The sequence below is a fragment of the Capricornis sumatraensis genome, chromosome 15, assembly GCF_032405125.1.
Source record: "Capricornis sumatraensis isolate serow.1 chromosome 15, serow.2, whole genome shotgun sequence".
NCBI lineage: Eukaryota > Metazoa > Chordata > Mammalia > Artiodactyla > Bovidae > Capricornis > Capricornis sumatraensis.
The window spans coordinates 20,729,519-20,745,394 of record NC_091083.1 but is presented as its reverse complement, the minus strand read 5'-3'; the positions used below and the strand labels follow the sequence as shown (position 1 = coordinate 20,745,394).

Sequence of the window (15,876 nt, the reverse complement as noted above, 5' to 3'; positions counted from 1 at the left end):
AAGCTATTTTGACTATTGTATTGTTTTACTAATGGGATCATCGATAATTGATGTATTAACTACTCTTAAATTGAAAAGTAAAATTTTCATTTACTGTAGTATGACAGAAAAGCAGTGATTCTAGCTGAAAGTCGTCATTTCTTTGGAGATGTGCAAGGAGAATACCCTCATTCCTGCACTGTTGGTGACTAGCTCTGAGTATTGCTGTAGATCAAAGGCTTGCATCAGTTTCCATAATGTAAAAAGTAAGAGGTGGACTTGCTTTGAATGAAGCAGAGAAGTTTCTTAACGTCATACAAGACATTCTGAAAGTTCAAGAGTAAATAATTAGAGTTGGTAAACTTGAAAATAATTTTTCAAAAAATTAGTAATGAACTCAAGCTTTTTGTGTCAGGTTATCTCTTCCTAAGTAGAAAATTTACTGTGAAAGCACAGATGATTTGGTGATGTATTGTTAACAAGTTTTACTGAAGTGCACTGACCTTTTAAAAAGCAGTTAGTGATGTCTTACTATTTGGGGCATTAGAAAGACAATCCCTTTTCTTTGCTGTTAATAAGATTGAAGATAAACAGTTGTGTAGAACATTTCTGTGTGTGTGCTGTTTTAACTTTCAGTGAAAAGATACTTTTTTTCCTTAATAGTTTTAAACCCAATGAAGGAGTTATCATCATAGGTGCCACAAATTTCCCAGAGGCATTAGATAAGTAAGTATTAAAATTTTTGTGATATATTCTAGAACAGTGATGAACTTTAAAAACATGCTAAGTGAAGAATACCCATCACAAAACATTACATATTATATGATTCCTTTTATATGAAATTTTCAGAATAAGCAGATCCAGAGCAATGGAAAGTAATTTAGCAGTTGCCAGAGGTTGGGCAAACAGGGGGGAAATAACTGCCAGTAGACTTGGGGTTTCTTTTGGCTGGAGAAAGTGGGGGAAGGGATCAATATTCTCTAAAATTATTGTGACGGTTAGACAACTCTGAATCTATTAACACTGACTGGATTGTCCACTTCAAATTCTATGATGTGAGAATTGTATCTCAGTAAAGCTACTAAAAGAATCTTTTTATGACTTAAACATCACAGAGCTTTTGGGGGTGGGTGGTAGACAGCACATTTTTATTTATTTTTATTTTTTTTTAAGATTTTTTTTTTAAATTTTTATTTTTACTTTACAATACTGTATTGGTTTTGCCATACATTGACATGAATCCACCACGGGTGTACATGCGATCCCAAACATGAACCCCCCTCCCACCTCCCTCCCCACAACATCCCTCTGGGTCATCCCCATGCACCAGCCCCAAGCATGCTATATCCTGCATCGGACATAGACTGGTGATTTGATTCTTACATGATAGTATACATGTTTCAATGCCATTCTCCCAAATCATCCCACCCTCTCCCTCTCCCTCTGAGTCCAAAAGTCCGCTATACACATCTGTGTCTTTTTTGCTGTCTTGCATACAGGGTCATCATTGCCATCTTTCTAAATTCCATATATATGTGTTAGTATACTGTATTGGTGTTTTTCTTTCTGCCTTACTTCACTCTGTATAATTGGCTCCAGTTTCATCCATCTCATCAGAACTGATTCAAATGTATTCTTTTTAACGGCTGAGTAATACTCCATTGTGTATATGTACCACAGCTTTCTTATCCATTCATCTGCTGATGGACATCTAGGTTGTTTCCATGTCCTGGCTATTATAAACAGTGCTGCGATGAACATTGGGGTACATGTGTCTCTTTCAATTCTGGTTTCCTTGGTGTGTATGCCCAGCAGTGGGATTGCTGGGTCATAAGGCAGTTTTATTTGCAATTTTTTAAGGAATCTCCACACTGTTCTCCATAGTGGCTGTACTAGTTTGCATTCCCACCAACAGTGTAGGAGGGTTCCCTTTTCTCCACACCCTCTCCAGCATTTATTGCTTGTAGACTTTTGGATCGCAGACATTCTGACTGGTGTGAAGTGGTACTTCATTGTGGTTTTGATTTGCATTTCTCTAATAATGAGTGATGTTGAGCATCTTTTCATGTGTTTGTTAGCCATCTGTATGTCTTCTTTGGAGAAATGTCTATTTAGTTATTTGGCCCATTTTTTGATTGGGTCATTTATTTTTCTGGAATTGAGTTGCATAAGTTGCTTGTATATTTTTGAGATTAGTGGTTTGTCAGTTGTTTCATTTGCTATTATTTTCTCCCATTCAGAAGGCAGACAGCACATTTTTAAAAGTAAAATTTACTTCAGTTAAGGTTTTTATTGATTTTACTGTTGAAGTTATTCATACTTTGATTTGATCTAATAGTTGGTTATTTCTTAAGAGTCTAGTTTAATGTTTTATAATAGAGCAGTAAGATGGATGTGTGGCTCACATAATAGGCTGCTATAGAATTATTTGTTCCTTTACCGACAGACTTGCTTGTCTTTGTCTCTGAAGGGTTGTATACTATCCTGATGCACACATTTATCTATATGAACCTTTGTTTAGCCTTCCCGTTATTGAAATTATTATTTCAACCAGGTTTTACAAGGAACTAATCTGAATATTTATGCTCAAAATAAATGTTGGTTGCCCTTACTTTTCATCTTCTCTTTAGGAAGTCAGTCCTGTTTTTATAACCAGACCTTCAGCACAGTTTATTAATTATATTTTCTTTTTGTATTCTCCTTGTAGTGCCTTAATACGCCCTGGTCGCTTTGACATGCAGGTTACAGTTCCAAGGCCAGATGTGAAAGGCCGAACAGAAATCTTGAAGTGGTACCTCAATAAAATAAAGTTTGATCAGTGTAAGTCTAGTTCTGTGATACAAACATTATCTCTGTGAAATGGTAGTATATCAATTTACCGTTTGTGGTCCTTACTCAGGATGTCTTAAAAGACAAGTTCCTTTAAATGTTTTTTTTTCTCTCCTTTTATTTGTCCTTAAAGTCTATTTCTTAAGTAGTGTGTACCAGAGATTCTATAATTTTGAATTTTGATTTGAAAGAAAGTTTTCTTTTGAATATTGAGATAGATAATTGATGAATCTATATATAAATGTTTCTTTAGATGAATTTAAAATATAATAGAACAAGTACCTGCCTGTATATTATGAGCATAGTACCTCATGATGTAATCACTCTGGGGGCAAAAGAGAGGAAGCAAAAGTATAAAACAAAATACATGGAAATATTATGGACCCCCCCTGAGTAGTAAAAGCAGCTATTAAACTGCAGTATTTTCAGAGGTACCAGAATCAGTTCATAAAATCAAACATGTTTCCTCTTGTAACGTGGACTTTTGTGTCCAGAGTTATTTCAAGATGAAACTGATAATGTGTTTTTTCAGTCTGTGGTTGGGTGATAACTGAAAGTCTGTAAATCGTTATCTGACAACTTTACCTTTCTTTGTTTTTCACAAAAGTATTTAAGTACAAGAATTTATGTTATTTGTCCCAGTGACCATTTTTACGGTCTGCTCAGTTTTTCCTTTTTCCTCTTAGAATTCAGTAAAGTTTTTTTTTTTAGTTATGGTTCATGATTGCTATTTTCTTTTGCAAAATGAGTTCTTTATGCAGAGCTTTTTATTACTGCTTTTGAAATTTCAGTGTTGTGTTCTGTCTGCATATAGCTGTTGATCCAGAAATCATAGCTCGAGGTACTGTTGGCTTTTCTGGAGCAGAGTTGGAGAATCTTGTGAACCAGGCTGCATTAAAGGCGGCTGTTGATGGAAAAGAAATGGTTACTATGAAGGAACTAGAGTTTTCCAAAGATAAAATCCTAATGGGTAGGTTTCTTTTCATTTTTTCCCTATGTTATGCTGTTCATTATGTTAGAGAAAAAATTCTTAATTTTCAGAGAAAGGTTATAAAAACAAAAGGTATAGAAACATGCAAATATATACTCAAACATAGTACAAAGTTTGGCCTCTTACAGAACAAATATACTGTATATTATACTCTTTGAAGGTGCCCGTGTTTTTCTTCTTATCTGATATTGCTGATTAAAGAATAGTTGACTTTTTACTGTTTTTCAGTATTTAAGTTTAATTTTAAACCTTAAATTGGCTTCAAGGGGCTTCCCTGGTGGGTCAGTGGTAAAGAAGCCACTTGCCAATACAGGAGACACAGGTTCAATCCCTGATCTGGGAAGATCCCACATGCCATGGAGCAACTAAGCCCATGAGCCACAACTACTGAGCCTGCGCTCCGGAGCCCAGGAGCCACGACTGCTGAGCCCACATTGCCACGACTACTGAAGCACAGAACCTGAGCTCCTCAACGAGAGAAGCCATTGCATTGGGAAACCTGTGCACCACAACTGCAGAGTAGCCCCCGCTCGCCACAACTAGAGAAAAGCCCACCACCAAAAAGAAATTAAAATAAAGATTATTTAAATTGGCTTCAAAACAGGTGGTTGTGTTATTCCTGTTAGAAGTTTGTTTTCTAGAAATAGTTTTTTCCTTTTGATATAAGGAGTAAAATTATAGTTCTTAGAATTTGGTTTTCAGTTGACAAATTATGGTTTACATGTGTTGTAGAGTGGAGTCTACTCATTTTTAAACTTTCACGATGGTTTAAAATATTAATGATATTAAATCATATTACTCTGAGAATGACTTTGAGGCATATGAACTTCATTCACTTAAATATTCCTTCCTAATGGAGTATTTTACTTAAGTAAATTTTTATTCTTAGGGCCTGAGCGTAGAAGTGTGGAAATTGATAACAAAAACAAAACGATCACAGCGTATCATGAATCCGGTCATGCTATTATTGCATATTATACTAAAGATGCAATGCCTATCAACAAAGCTACCATCATGCCTCGAGGGCCAACACTTGGACATGTGAGTGTCTTTAGTTTTTCTTTTCTTTCGGATAATGCTTCCTAGTACCTTATGAAGGAAATTACTGATGAAAACATTTCAAAAGAAAATTCAGCTACTTCCTGAGTTTGTTAATACATTCTTCTTTAACTTCCTCAACTGTCTTGAATTCAGACATATGTGTGAAATTTATCTGCTAATAAAGGATATCTTTAATATTTCAGATAGTATATTTAAATTATGAAATTTGATTCAGGAATGACAACAAAATATAATTCTTAAATGTGTAGTTGCTCTTTTTCCCCTCAGAAGAAATTATGTATCATAATGACTGGTTCAATTGTTTTTCCAAGTTTTGTCCCATTGAGCATAAATTTCATTTTCATATCCTTCTAATTATAGACATTTTAAATATTTTTATTCAGTGAAGGACAGACAGTTGTGTTGCAGCATTAACTACTTATTTATAAAATGCACTTCTGCTTTCCTCATTTTATACATTTCTGGTTTGGTCATCAGTCACCATGACTGTCTCTATGAAATGTTGCTGAGTTTTCAGCATCATGGCATTAAGTAAGAGAGACAAATGATAATTCAGGTTATTAATATGTATTTCAAAACTGTGTGTGTCTTTGCTTTTCAATTGTCTAGGTGTCCCTGTTGCCTGAGAATGATCGGTGGAATGAAACTAGAGCTCAGCTGCTTGCCCAGATGGACGTCAGCATGGGGGGACGAGTGGCAGAGGAGCTTATATTTGGAAGTGACCATATTACAACAGGTTACTGTAAATAATGACTTTAGTTCAAATTGTGTTCATTCATTTAAAGATTTTTTTTTAACTTAAATTCTATGTATATTTAAAAATTTTAGGTGCTTCCAGTGATTTTGATAATGCAACCAAAATAGCAAAGCGCATGGTCACCAAATTTGGAATGAGTGAAAAGGTAATAGCTAATTTTAACCCTCCCTCATGTATCACATGATGATGTGAAGAGTGTAGTGTCTCTTTCTGAGAGAGGGTTCTATTATAAATTGATAGGTTTTCCTGTTTCATTCCAAATGGATTTGACAAAGCTTATTTATAAATTAAACCTCATTTTCTGAGAAATGGCACACACTCTTTCTATTCCAGCTGCTCAGACAGTACCAGTTATTCATGAATTAACCAAATGATAATATAAATATAAATTATTTAGTTTTCTGTTCATATGACATCACAGATCTACTTGTTGAGCTTGCTTAATTTGCCTTTTCCACATACTCTGTATATCTGCTTTATCACTGTGACTCCGTGAAGCAATTCCAATATACTGTGACTGTGAATTTCTGGACTAGAATAGCTGCTAAAGTTTTCCAAGAAGGTACTGAGAACCATGCATGCTAAGTTGCTTCAGTCACGTCCGACTCTGTGCAACACTATGGACTGTAGCCTACCAGGCTCCTATGTCCATGGGATTCTCCAGGCAAGGATACTAGAGTGGATTACCATGCCCTCCTCCAGGGGATCTTCTTGACCCAGGATCGAACCTATGTCTCATATCTCCTGCATTGGCAGGCAGGTTCTTTACCACTAGTGCCAACTTGAAGCCCACTCAGAACCATACTTGGGTTTTAAAATTCTCTCTGTACATTTTAGTATTATACTTTCCCTTGTGGCTCAGCTGGTAAAGAATCCGTGTGCAGTGTGGGAGACCTGGGTTCAATCCTTGGGTTGGGAAGAGTCCCTGGAGAAGGGAAAGGCTACCCACTGCCATATTCTGGCCTGGAGAATTCCATGGACTGTATAGTTCATGGGGTCCGCAAAGAGTTGGACACGACTGAGTGATGAATTTTTTTTGCCCTCAAGGGCATTTTTACATTGTAATTTTTCCTTGCTCCCGTGATACTTATTTTCTTATATATGGTATAGTCCTCCCTCTGTTACATACATTAGTTAGAGGTTTTTATGTTGAATTTCTTTCTTTTCGTTGATTTTAGCTTGGAGTTATGACCTACAGTGATACAGGGAAACTGAGTCCAGAAACTCAATCTGCTATTGAACAGGAAATCAGAATCCTTTTGAGGGTAATAATCTTTGTTTTTTTAATGTTTGTTTATCTGTTTAGTCAAAACATGCCTGAGTATTTGGGTGCATGCAAAATAGCTAAAGTTCCATGGTTCTTTAGAAATGTCAATATAGCTCATAAAGTTAATAGGGGCACCACTGCTACCGGAAGTACGGTAGGTACTCTTTCCACTAGATGGCAGGCTTACTTGGGTATTACGTGTTGTATTAGGTTCAAATGCAATCCCATGGACTGCCAGTTGCCAGTAGCCTGCCAGTCTCCTCTGTCCATGGGATTCTCCAGGCATGAATAGTAGAGTGGGTTGCCATTCCTTTTTCCAGGGGATCTTCCCAACCCAGGGACTGAACCTGGTCTCCCCCATTGTAGGCAGATTTTTTTATCATTTGAGCCACCAGGGAAGCCCCAGGTTCAAATGTACATGAGCCTTAAAAGTGTGAAACCTGATAGTTTTACATGTTATAAAGTAAGGGGTTCATTCCAAGGAAGTTTTTAAACTTACTGGTAATCCTTGATTTTTAGCTATAATATTCCATAATATATTTCTAATAATTTATATATTTAATGTAGTTATTTCATTTGGACATTATGGTTATGTTCACAATGTCTAGTGTATTATATTTATATACCTGTGTTTCTTGGTTTTGGTAAATTCATTTTTATGTTTTGTATCCATTTTTATAAGGGCAAAAATGATTAGCTATTCAAATACTGACATTTGTATAGGCAAATCTGATACTGTCAAAAGTGAACTGTTATTATTGCCGTTATTCATAAACTGATAAACTTAATTCACACTCGCTTTGGAAAGAGAATTGAAGAATTTAAGTGATAAGTTCAAGGTGGATTGCAAAAAAAATATGAAAGTCAAAGATCACCTTTAGTGATAGACTTACAGTTTTGTGAAATGAGTGTGTTACCAAGTAAAAGAATGAAAATCTGTGTCTTTTCTGGCCATTCTAGATTGAGTAAATTGGTGAAATGTTAAGAGACAAAATGAACAAACAAACTCCCTTTACTTTTAGCATGTATATTGAATAACGAAATAGACTCTGTGTTTATAGACCTTACTTAGAAAGCAAATGAGTAGTGTATACTTTTACTTCTTCAGTAGCTTTTTGTGTAAGTGGACCTTGAATCTATAGGATAGAATTGGAGGTTAAAAATGCAACACTGGAAAGTATGAAAGTTATTGCCAGGGAACCAAGCTTTTAAATGCTTTTATATTTTATAGATAGAAATCAGTAGATCTTATACATTTTTTTAGAGTACATAAAGGGTTGTTTTTTTTTTTCCATTTATGGTTTTTCTTCTAAGGTTTCTGCCTTTTACATATCTGCTTTGTATTTCAGGATTCATATGAGCGAGCAAAACATATCTTGAAGACTCATGCAAAAGAGCACAAGAATCTGGCAGAAGCTTTATTAACCTACGAGACTTTGGATGCCAAAGAGATTCAAATTGTTCTTGAGGGGAAGAAGTTGGAAGTGAGATGATAGCTCTTGAATTGGATGTATTGCTGGTTTTATTGCAAGACCATTAGTAGCATTGAAGTAGTTTTATTTTGCAACTCTTTTTCCCATTCTTGACTCGGTTTTACAACTCTTTCTCCCATTCTTGACTCGGTATCATTCAGCGGTGTGAAACACTTGGTCAGTCTATTGTCACATTCATCTAATTTTGATTATTCTCATGACGAACACCTATTGCAAATAGCAAATTTATTAAAGAAAATAAAGAGCTATCAGGATTGAAAACAGCTTGTTTGAGAAGTGTTAATTGGTTATTAAGTTGAAAATCAGTAATGATTTTATGGTTGGTTACAGTGTTAGATGTGAATAGAAAGTGTGCCTTTAGCTCTTGGGAGGTATTTTTACTTGGCAAAGTAAAATTCATGAAGGATTGTCTTTGTTTCTAGATAGTACCATTTATCTTTGATAAAGAAATGATGCTGTTTGGCTATTGGTACCTTGTAGTTCTACGTTCATGGTGGAAACTTCATTAAGATGCACTTAATTATGATCTAGATTGATCATATATAAAGTTTTTTTTTTTTTAAAAATAAGAGTGAAGAATTGTGAACCTACAGATACAATCAGAATTTAAATGATTATAACTTTTAAAAAATGCAGCTTGCATTTTCATTTTTTTTTAAAAACAGTACTATCACTCTGAAAATGAAGCTTATTTCAGAGCAACAGTATTTTGTTAAATAAACAAGTAACACACCTCAAATTCTGAATAACAATGTAATTATGCTTGGCAATGAAACCAAAATAAAACCAAAAACTCAGTCCCCTTCAGAGTGAACTTTTGAATTACTCTGTGTTAGAAATGGAAAGTTGTGTTTACTTTTCAGTCAGATTTTGCGAATATTAATGTGTTGTTACAGGATTTACAGATGACTTTATTTAGCTCAGTAGAAAAATTATTTTAGAGCACATTGTATTGGTTTTATAACCAAATTATATTCTTGAAGTGATTTTATTAAAATTACCTATAGTTTTCTAGTAACTTTTAAATTGTTTATGGTCTTTATTGAGGTTGATAGAGGGAGCTTGCTACATGATACTCTTGCCCTTTTGTTTGGGTAATTTAAAAGTTTGATGTAGTTTCAACCTTAGAGAAACATTATCAGAATAATACAAGGATCTCCCTTATACTCTTCATTCAGATTCATCAACGGTTTTCATTTGCCCCCATTTCTTCTAGCCCTTCGTTCCTCCTCTCCTCCTGCCCCCTGTCTGTTGATATATGTGTGTATACATGTCTTTTTGTGGACACGTTTTCATTTCCATAGGTAGACTTCCAGAAATTGCTGCCTGAGGTGCTGAGTTTCTGTTTAACTTCTTAAGAACCTGATGAACTGTTTTAAAGTAACTATATAAGTATATAATTTTGTGTTCCAGCTGCCAGTGTATGAAATGTTCCAGTTTATCCATATCTTGTACGTTTCTTACAGTCTTTCTTTTTGACAGAGTCATTTAGTGGATATGAAGTAAGAGTCTCATCATAGATTTAATTCATGTTGCCCTTGGACTGGTGATTTTGAGTATCCTCTGCTAAACTTTTGGTCTTTTGTATGTCCTCTTTGGAGAAATGTCCATTCAGATCTTTCCTCCCTGGTTTGGTTTGTTGTCTTCTGTGTTGTAAGAGATCACATATTCTGAAGACAAGTCCTTTATTACGTGAATCTTGTGTATTTTTTCTTTCCTGGCTGTGTAACTTGCCTTATGGGATCTTAGTTCCCCAACCAGGGATTGAACCCAGGCCCTTGGCAGTGACAGCACGGATTCCTACCCACTGGACCACCAGGAAATTCCCTCTTCCTCCTCTTCTGAGTTCTGTCTTAGCAGTTGCTCTAGGGATGATGATAAGCATTTATCACTCTTAATTACAGTCTACTTCAAAATAATACAGATTTAATTCTGTAAAAGTATAGTAACATCGTTCTGATATATCTCCTTGTTTTCTCTTCTTTGTGCTATAGTTGTCATGTTACATTTGTATGTCTTAGAACAACTTGACAGTACAGTGACATAACTACTGCTTTATATAATCTTAAATCCTCAGTCTTTATCTGGGGGTGTCTTTAGTTGGCTTTTGTTTTTTTATGAATATTTTTGCTGGATATGGAGTACATGATTAATTAAGAGTTTGTTCTTTAAATACTTTGAACATGTCATCTCACAAACCCCTGACCTCCATTATTTTTGGTGAGAGGTTAGTGTCAATGGTAATGATTATGTTAATAGTAAATAGCTATTGCCGCTTTCAAGAAGTTTCCCTTAGCCTTGTGTTTTTAACAGTTTGATGGGTATTAAGTGTGGATTTCCTTGAGGCTTTTCTACTTGGGATTTGTTGAGCTTCCTGGATCTATGGATAAATGTTTTTCATCAGATTTGAGAAGTCTGGGGCAGTTATTTCTTCAAATATATTTATTTGCCCTTTCTCTTCTCCTTCTGGGATTCTTTTTCACATGTATTGATATACTTGATGTTGATGTGGTTTCTGAGGCTTTGTTCATTTTCTTTATTGCTTCTCTCTCTCCTTCAGATTGAATACTTTCTGTTGATTCTTCAGGTTTACTGATTGTTCTTTCAACTGAATTTTTATTTTACATCTTATATTTTTCAGCTCTGAGTTTGTATTTGGTTCTTTCCTATGCTTTGTATCTCTTTATTGAGATTCTTTATACATTGCATCATTTTCATCATGCTGCTGCTGCTAAGTCGCTTCAGTGGTGTCCGACCCTGTGCGACCTCAGAGATGGCAGCCCACCAGGCTCCGCCATCCCTAGGATTCTCCAGGCAAGAACACTGGAGTGGGTTGCCATTTCCTTCTCCAATGCATGAAAGTGAAAAGTGAAAGTCAGGTTGCTCAGTCATGTCCGACTCTTTGCAACCCTGTGGACTGCAGCCTACCAGGCTCCTCCGTCCATGGGATTTTCCAGGCAAGAGTACTGGAGTGGGGTGCCATTGCCTTCTCCACATTTTCATCATAGGTCTCATTAATTCTTTAAAAAGACTTCCATTAGTTCTTTGAGCATGCTCATAATAGCTGCTTTTAAATCTTGGCTAACTCCAGCATCTGGAGATACTCAATTCCAGCTGAATGCTTTTCTTCCTCAATAAGGGTACATTTTCTTCTTTCTTTGTAATCTTGTTGAATTTCAGATAATGTAGCAATTACTGATTCTGAAATTTTTCCCTAGAGGTTTGTTCTTATTTAGTAATTTGCCATCAGTAAATTTGTGAAATCTGTCTCCATGACAGTGTTTTGCCACTGCTGTGTCTGCTCCTTTTTTAAAAAAACTGTTAACTCTTGCTTCCTAACAGTTTCTGCTGTGACTGCATAGCTTAGTGTTTAGCCAAAAGATTGGACAGAGGTTGTGTTCAGACCCCATCAGTCAGGCCTCCCCTCTGCCAGTGGATCTATGTGGGCTGGCAAGTACACTCAGTGTTCAGCTCATTTGCAAGTCTTGTCTGGTCTTTGCTTTCTGGTGGGCCTTTTCCTTCTCCCTTGTGCATGTGTGCAGGTTTGGGCAATTGTGAGTATGTGGATGGCCCCAGTTTCCGCTTTGCATGCCTGTAAATCCAGAGTATTTAGAAGTGCTTATCAAACCCAGATGGCTGTCTTCCCTCCCAGAACTTCCAGTGAAATCCCTTGCTACTCTGTTGTTTGCCCCACATAGGACTATAACCTCAGCGAACCCTGTTGGCTTACAACTCGAGCTCACCATTTTACAGCGCATCAAGTCAGGTGAGTCCCTTCCGGCAGTGGCAGCAGGCCTTGTTCCCAGGATCTGCCATCACCCTGGTTGAACTGCTGCCCGCAAAGGTCCAGGATGCGGCAACACAGGAAGCCCACAGGCTCACAGGTTCTTTCCTGAACTGGTTGTCAGGAGTAAGCACTTCTTAGTTTGTTGTAGATATTCAGTTCATTTCCAGAGTGCTGAGATGGCTATTCTATTCAACAGTTTGTCCAGATTTATAGCTGCTTTTTTGAGATGATTCATCAGTCTCCTCCCCTCATCATGATGAACGTGAATTTTCCAACTTATTCTGAATCACATTCCACCCAAGTTAACTTCATAAGGATAGACTTCAAGGGGACTCAAACTTTTCAAAGCTATCTGTTCAAAGCTACCACAGTGCCAGAGTTTTACAAGTAACCTATACCTACTTTTGATAATTGATATGTGTTTTATTTTTAGATATTCTTTGTATTTGTTCATACTCATTTCAAAAGTAAATACTGAGTTATTTCAGTCTGCCTAGTTATAAGCATATTTTTTAATGTAAGTATGTAATATTTTAATAAAATTTGTTGGAATGTAGACTTGATCTTTGGATTGAAAGAAACAACACTTAGTCATGGACGTAAACTTTGGAGAGTTGATACGTTTGAACTGAGGTTTTTATTTCTATGCAGATTCTCCCTTGCCCCCTATTCTGTCACACTAATCCCTGTTCTTTTAGGCAAGAATGTAATTCCTCTATACCCCCTCCTGTCTTTTAAAGTAGAAACTTAATTTAGTTATGTATCAGTGCTTCATACAAGAATATAATGGGTGGCTAATCTGTTATGAATTTGAGAAAGCATTTCATGAGAAAAGGTTACAGAGCTGCCAAAGAGGGAGGGCTACCGAAAGAGAGAGGATGTAAAACCTAGTTTGGGGAGCTTGTTAGGAATCTAATTTTCTGCATTTCTGGAAGCAGGTGTGTAACATGCCCAGGGAACCTGGAATCTAAAAAAACTTGTAACTCTGGCTCAGGACGGGAGAAGAACTGCTAATGTATTGAGACTGTTCTGCATTTTCTGCATTTGCTTTGACAAATTCCTTTTGAATGCTTATGGAGGACCAAATGTTGGTCTAGAGAGAAAGTGAGCCATGTTGGGGGATCCACGTTAGATATTATACAGAAGGGCAATTAGAGGTGTGGACGGGCCCCAGAAAAGGATAATCTGAAATGGTGCTCTGGATTCCTTAAGAGCTAAGAAGAAAAGTCAACAGAGTGGATTACATACATTTAAGTCAGTGGAGTTACAGGTGAGAAAGCTGTGGGCACAGAAATACCACTGAGAGTAATAGCTTTAAAATAACTGCCAGATCCAGACTGCTCAAAAGCATCTCACATAACTCTGCTACTCCCTGCAGTTTTGATCCTGGCGGGTCGGAAACCATAAACTGCCATCTAAAGGAGGAAGAATGGAATTAGGCAGGAAAGCTAAAGAGGACTCTGCCTGCCTTCCACCCCTACTGCTCGTGGGCATCCTGTAGTGTGGCTGAGCTGGTTAACCCTGACTTTGTGTTTTTATAGTTAGAGACTGGAAATTCTTTTTAAGTACTTCGTGAGTGAAAGCAATTCTGGACTTTTTATTATTTGAGAGTAAGGTTTTTCAACCTGGGCTGGGAGAAGAACCTCTGTGAAAATTTCAAAGGGTAGTGGGAGATGGTGTTGCCTTCTAATTATATTCCATGGGTCAAAAATGGTGATTAGATACATTAACAGATTTTTGTTTGAACACTTTGGGTGATGCAATTCATAAGATATTTCAGGATTGAACTATTTGTAGTTTCCATCATAATCATGTATGGGATACATGTGTGAAAAACTAACAAAGCTTCTGCTGTCTTTGTACTTTCTAAGTTTTTGTTGAAGTGTAGTTAATTTACAGTGTAAAATAATTTATAAAGTACAGTTAATTTATAATATATTAGTTTTAAGTGTACAGCAAAGTGATTCAGTTTTATATATATATATATATATATTCTTTTTCAGCTTCCTTTCCATTATAAGTTACTACAAGATACAGTATAATTCCCTGTGCTATAGAGTAAGTCCTTATTTATTTTATATATAGTAGAGTAGAAGATAGAATATGCAAGGTAGGATTGAGTGCCAGGCTAACAGTATCTTGTACATAGAAGAAGCCGTTAAGTGAATAAAACAATAACTTCAAGACCTATAGCATGTGAAATTCCTTAAGGTATTATGGGTTGATTTCACACAAGAGGTATTTCATCTTTTATCAACCAGTTTCCTCCTTTCAAATGTTAAAGACCGGTTGTTAGTAAACTTGAGATGTTAGTAATGTCTGTATAGCTCTCCTAGAAATTCTGAACTAGGTGATGAGAGACGCAGAGGTTGGAGAAGATGGGGAAAGAAGACAAAATAGGATTGAAGAAGATGGTTGCTAAAGGATTTCAGGAAGGACAAAAGAGACTCTTTTTATATTATTAGGAAATAAGCATCATTGTTCAAAAAGAAACCTAAATCCACTATAATAAAAAATATGAAATAACCGAATGATTGCTAAGAAATTTGTGAATCAAACTTTGCAAAGGCTGGTGCGGTGTTCCCTGGTGGGGAGAAAGCATAGAACCTGCCAGGTAGAAGCATGTTGTCAGTATTAACAATGCAAGGCCAAAAGGTTCACAATTTTTAATTTTTAACTTTGGTGAAAGATAGTGTTTTATACTGTTATAGCACAAAGAAAACTAACTTGAAAATTTATCAAAACTTTGGCCTTCCCTGGTGGCTCAGATGGTAAAGAATTTGCCTGCAATGCAGGAGACTTGGGTTCGATCTCTGGGTTGGGAAGATCCCCTGGGGAAGGGAAAGGTTACCCACTCCAGTATTTTTGCCTGGAGAATTCCATGGACAGAGCAGCCTGGTAAGCTACAGTCCATGGGGTTGCAAGAATCGGACACTACTGAGCGACTAACACTCACTTTCAATGTGATTTTTTTTTTCCCCCTGTTTGAGAAGTTGACAGATAGGTAAGTGCTTACCTGTGCTGTGGTTTGGTTCCATTTTCTGTATGGTTTTTCATCCTTGTTAGATTTTTTTTTTTCCTTGTTAGATTTTAAGATTCTTAAGTTCATGCTGCTTCTTAGTGTCATAAAATCTCAAATCCTCATGCATAATTTGAAGAAACAGTTGTTGGAGGAAAACATGGAAAGTAAAATATCTCCTTTGGTTAGATTTTATTTTTAAAAATAAACCTTTTTAAAGAAAAGTGAGCTGTTAGTATGCTTCTCACTATCCTAAATCACAAAGTTCATTTATCCACCAAAGCTGTTGGTCACTGTTAGAACTGATTATACTGTTAACATTATATTTTGTAAATACATATTTTATAAAAACTTGTGATGCCAAGGTGATAGTTTAGATTTGTGCTTAATTTGGGGGGTAAGTATTTCTTTAAATGGATAATGCTGATTTGTTTTTTTTAAGTGGGTTAACATAAATTCTCACATAAATTTTTACCAGGACTTTCAAACTATATCCTATTTCTTAGGCACCTAGTAACCATCAGTATGAAGTCATCCACTTAATGGGTAAATTTGATGAGCTGTAAGGCAGTGAGACTATCAAGATCCCAGTGGATTAAATTATCACAGAACTGAAGAGCAAATGTCTTGAGGCAAGATGATGAAATTGAACTGCTATCCATGTCAAGTAAGAGTAGAAAATTTCTGGTAGC

At 36.2% G+C, this 15,876-nt stretch overlaps 1 protein-coding gene across 2 annotated transcripts in view; it reads left to right on the top strand.

The window, feature by feature from the left end:
- Positions 1 to 9,273, top strand: part of YME1L1 (YME1 like 1 ATPase) — a 30,697-nt gene extending 21,424 nt beyond the window's left edge. For both annotated transcript variants that reach the window (XM_068987503.1, XM_068987502.1), the window contains 8 exons: positions 643 to 705; positions 2,687 to 2,799; positions 3,623 to 3,778; positions 4,689 to 4,840; positions 5,471 to 5,597; positions 5,690 to 5,763; positions 6,797 to 6,883; positions 8,235 to 9,273. In XM_068987503.1, coding sequence (XP_068843604.1) covers positions 643 to 705; positions 2,687 to 2,799; positions 3,623 to 3,778; positions 4,689 to 4,840; positions 5,471 to 5,597; positions 5,690 to 5,763; positions 6,797 to 6,883; positions 8,235 to 8,378 — 916 coding nt within the window. In that variant the 3' untranslated portion in view covers positions 8,379 to 9,273. The remainder of the gene's footprint in view (positions 1 to 642; positions 706 to 2,686; positions 2,800 to 3,622; positions 3,779 to 4,688; positions 4,841 to 5,470; positions 5,598 to 5,689; positions 5,764 to 6,796; positions 6,884 to 8,234) is intronic.
- Positions 9,274 to 15,876: the final 6,603 nt, after the last annotated feature.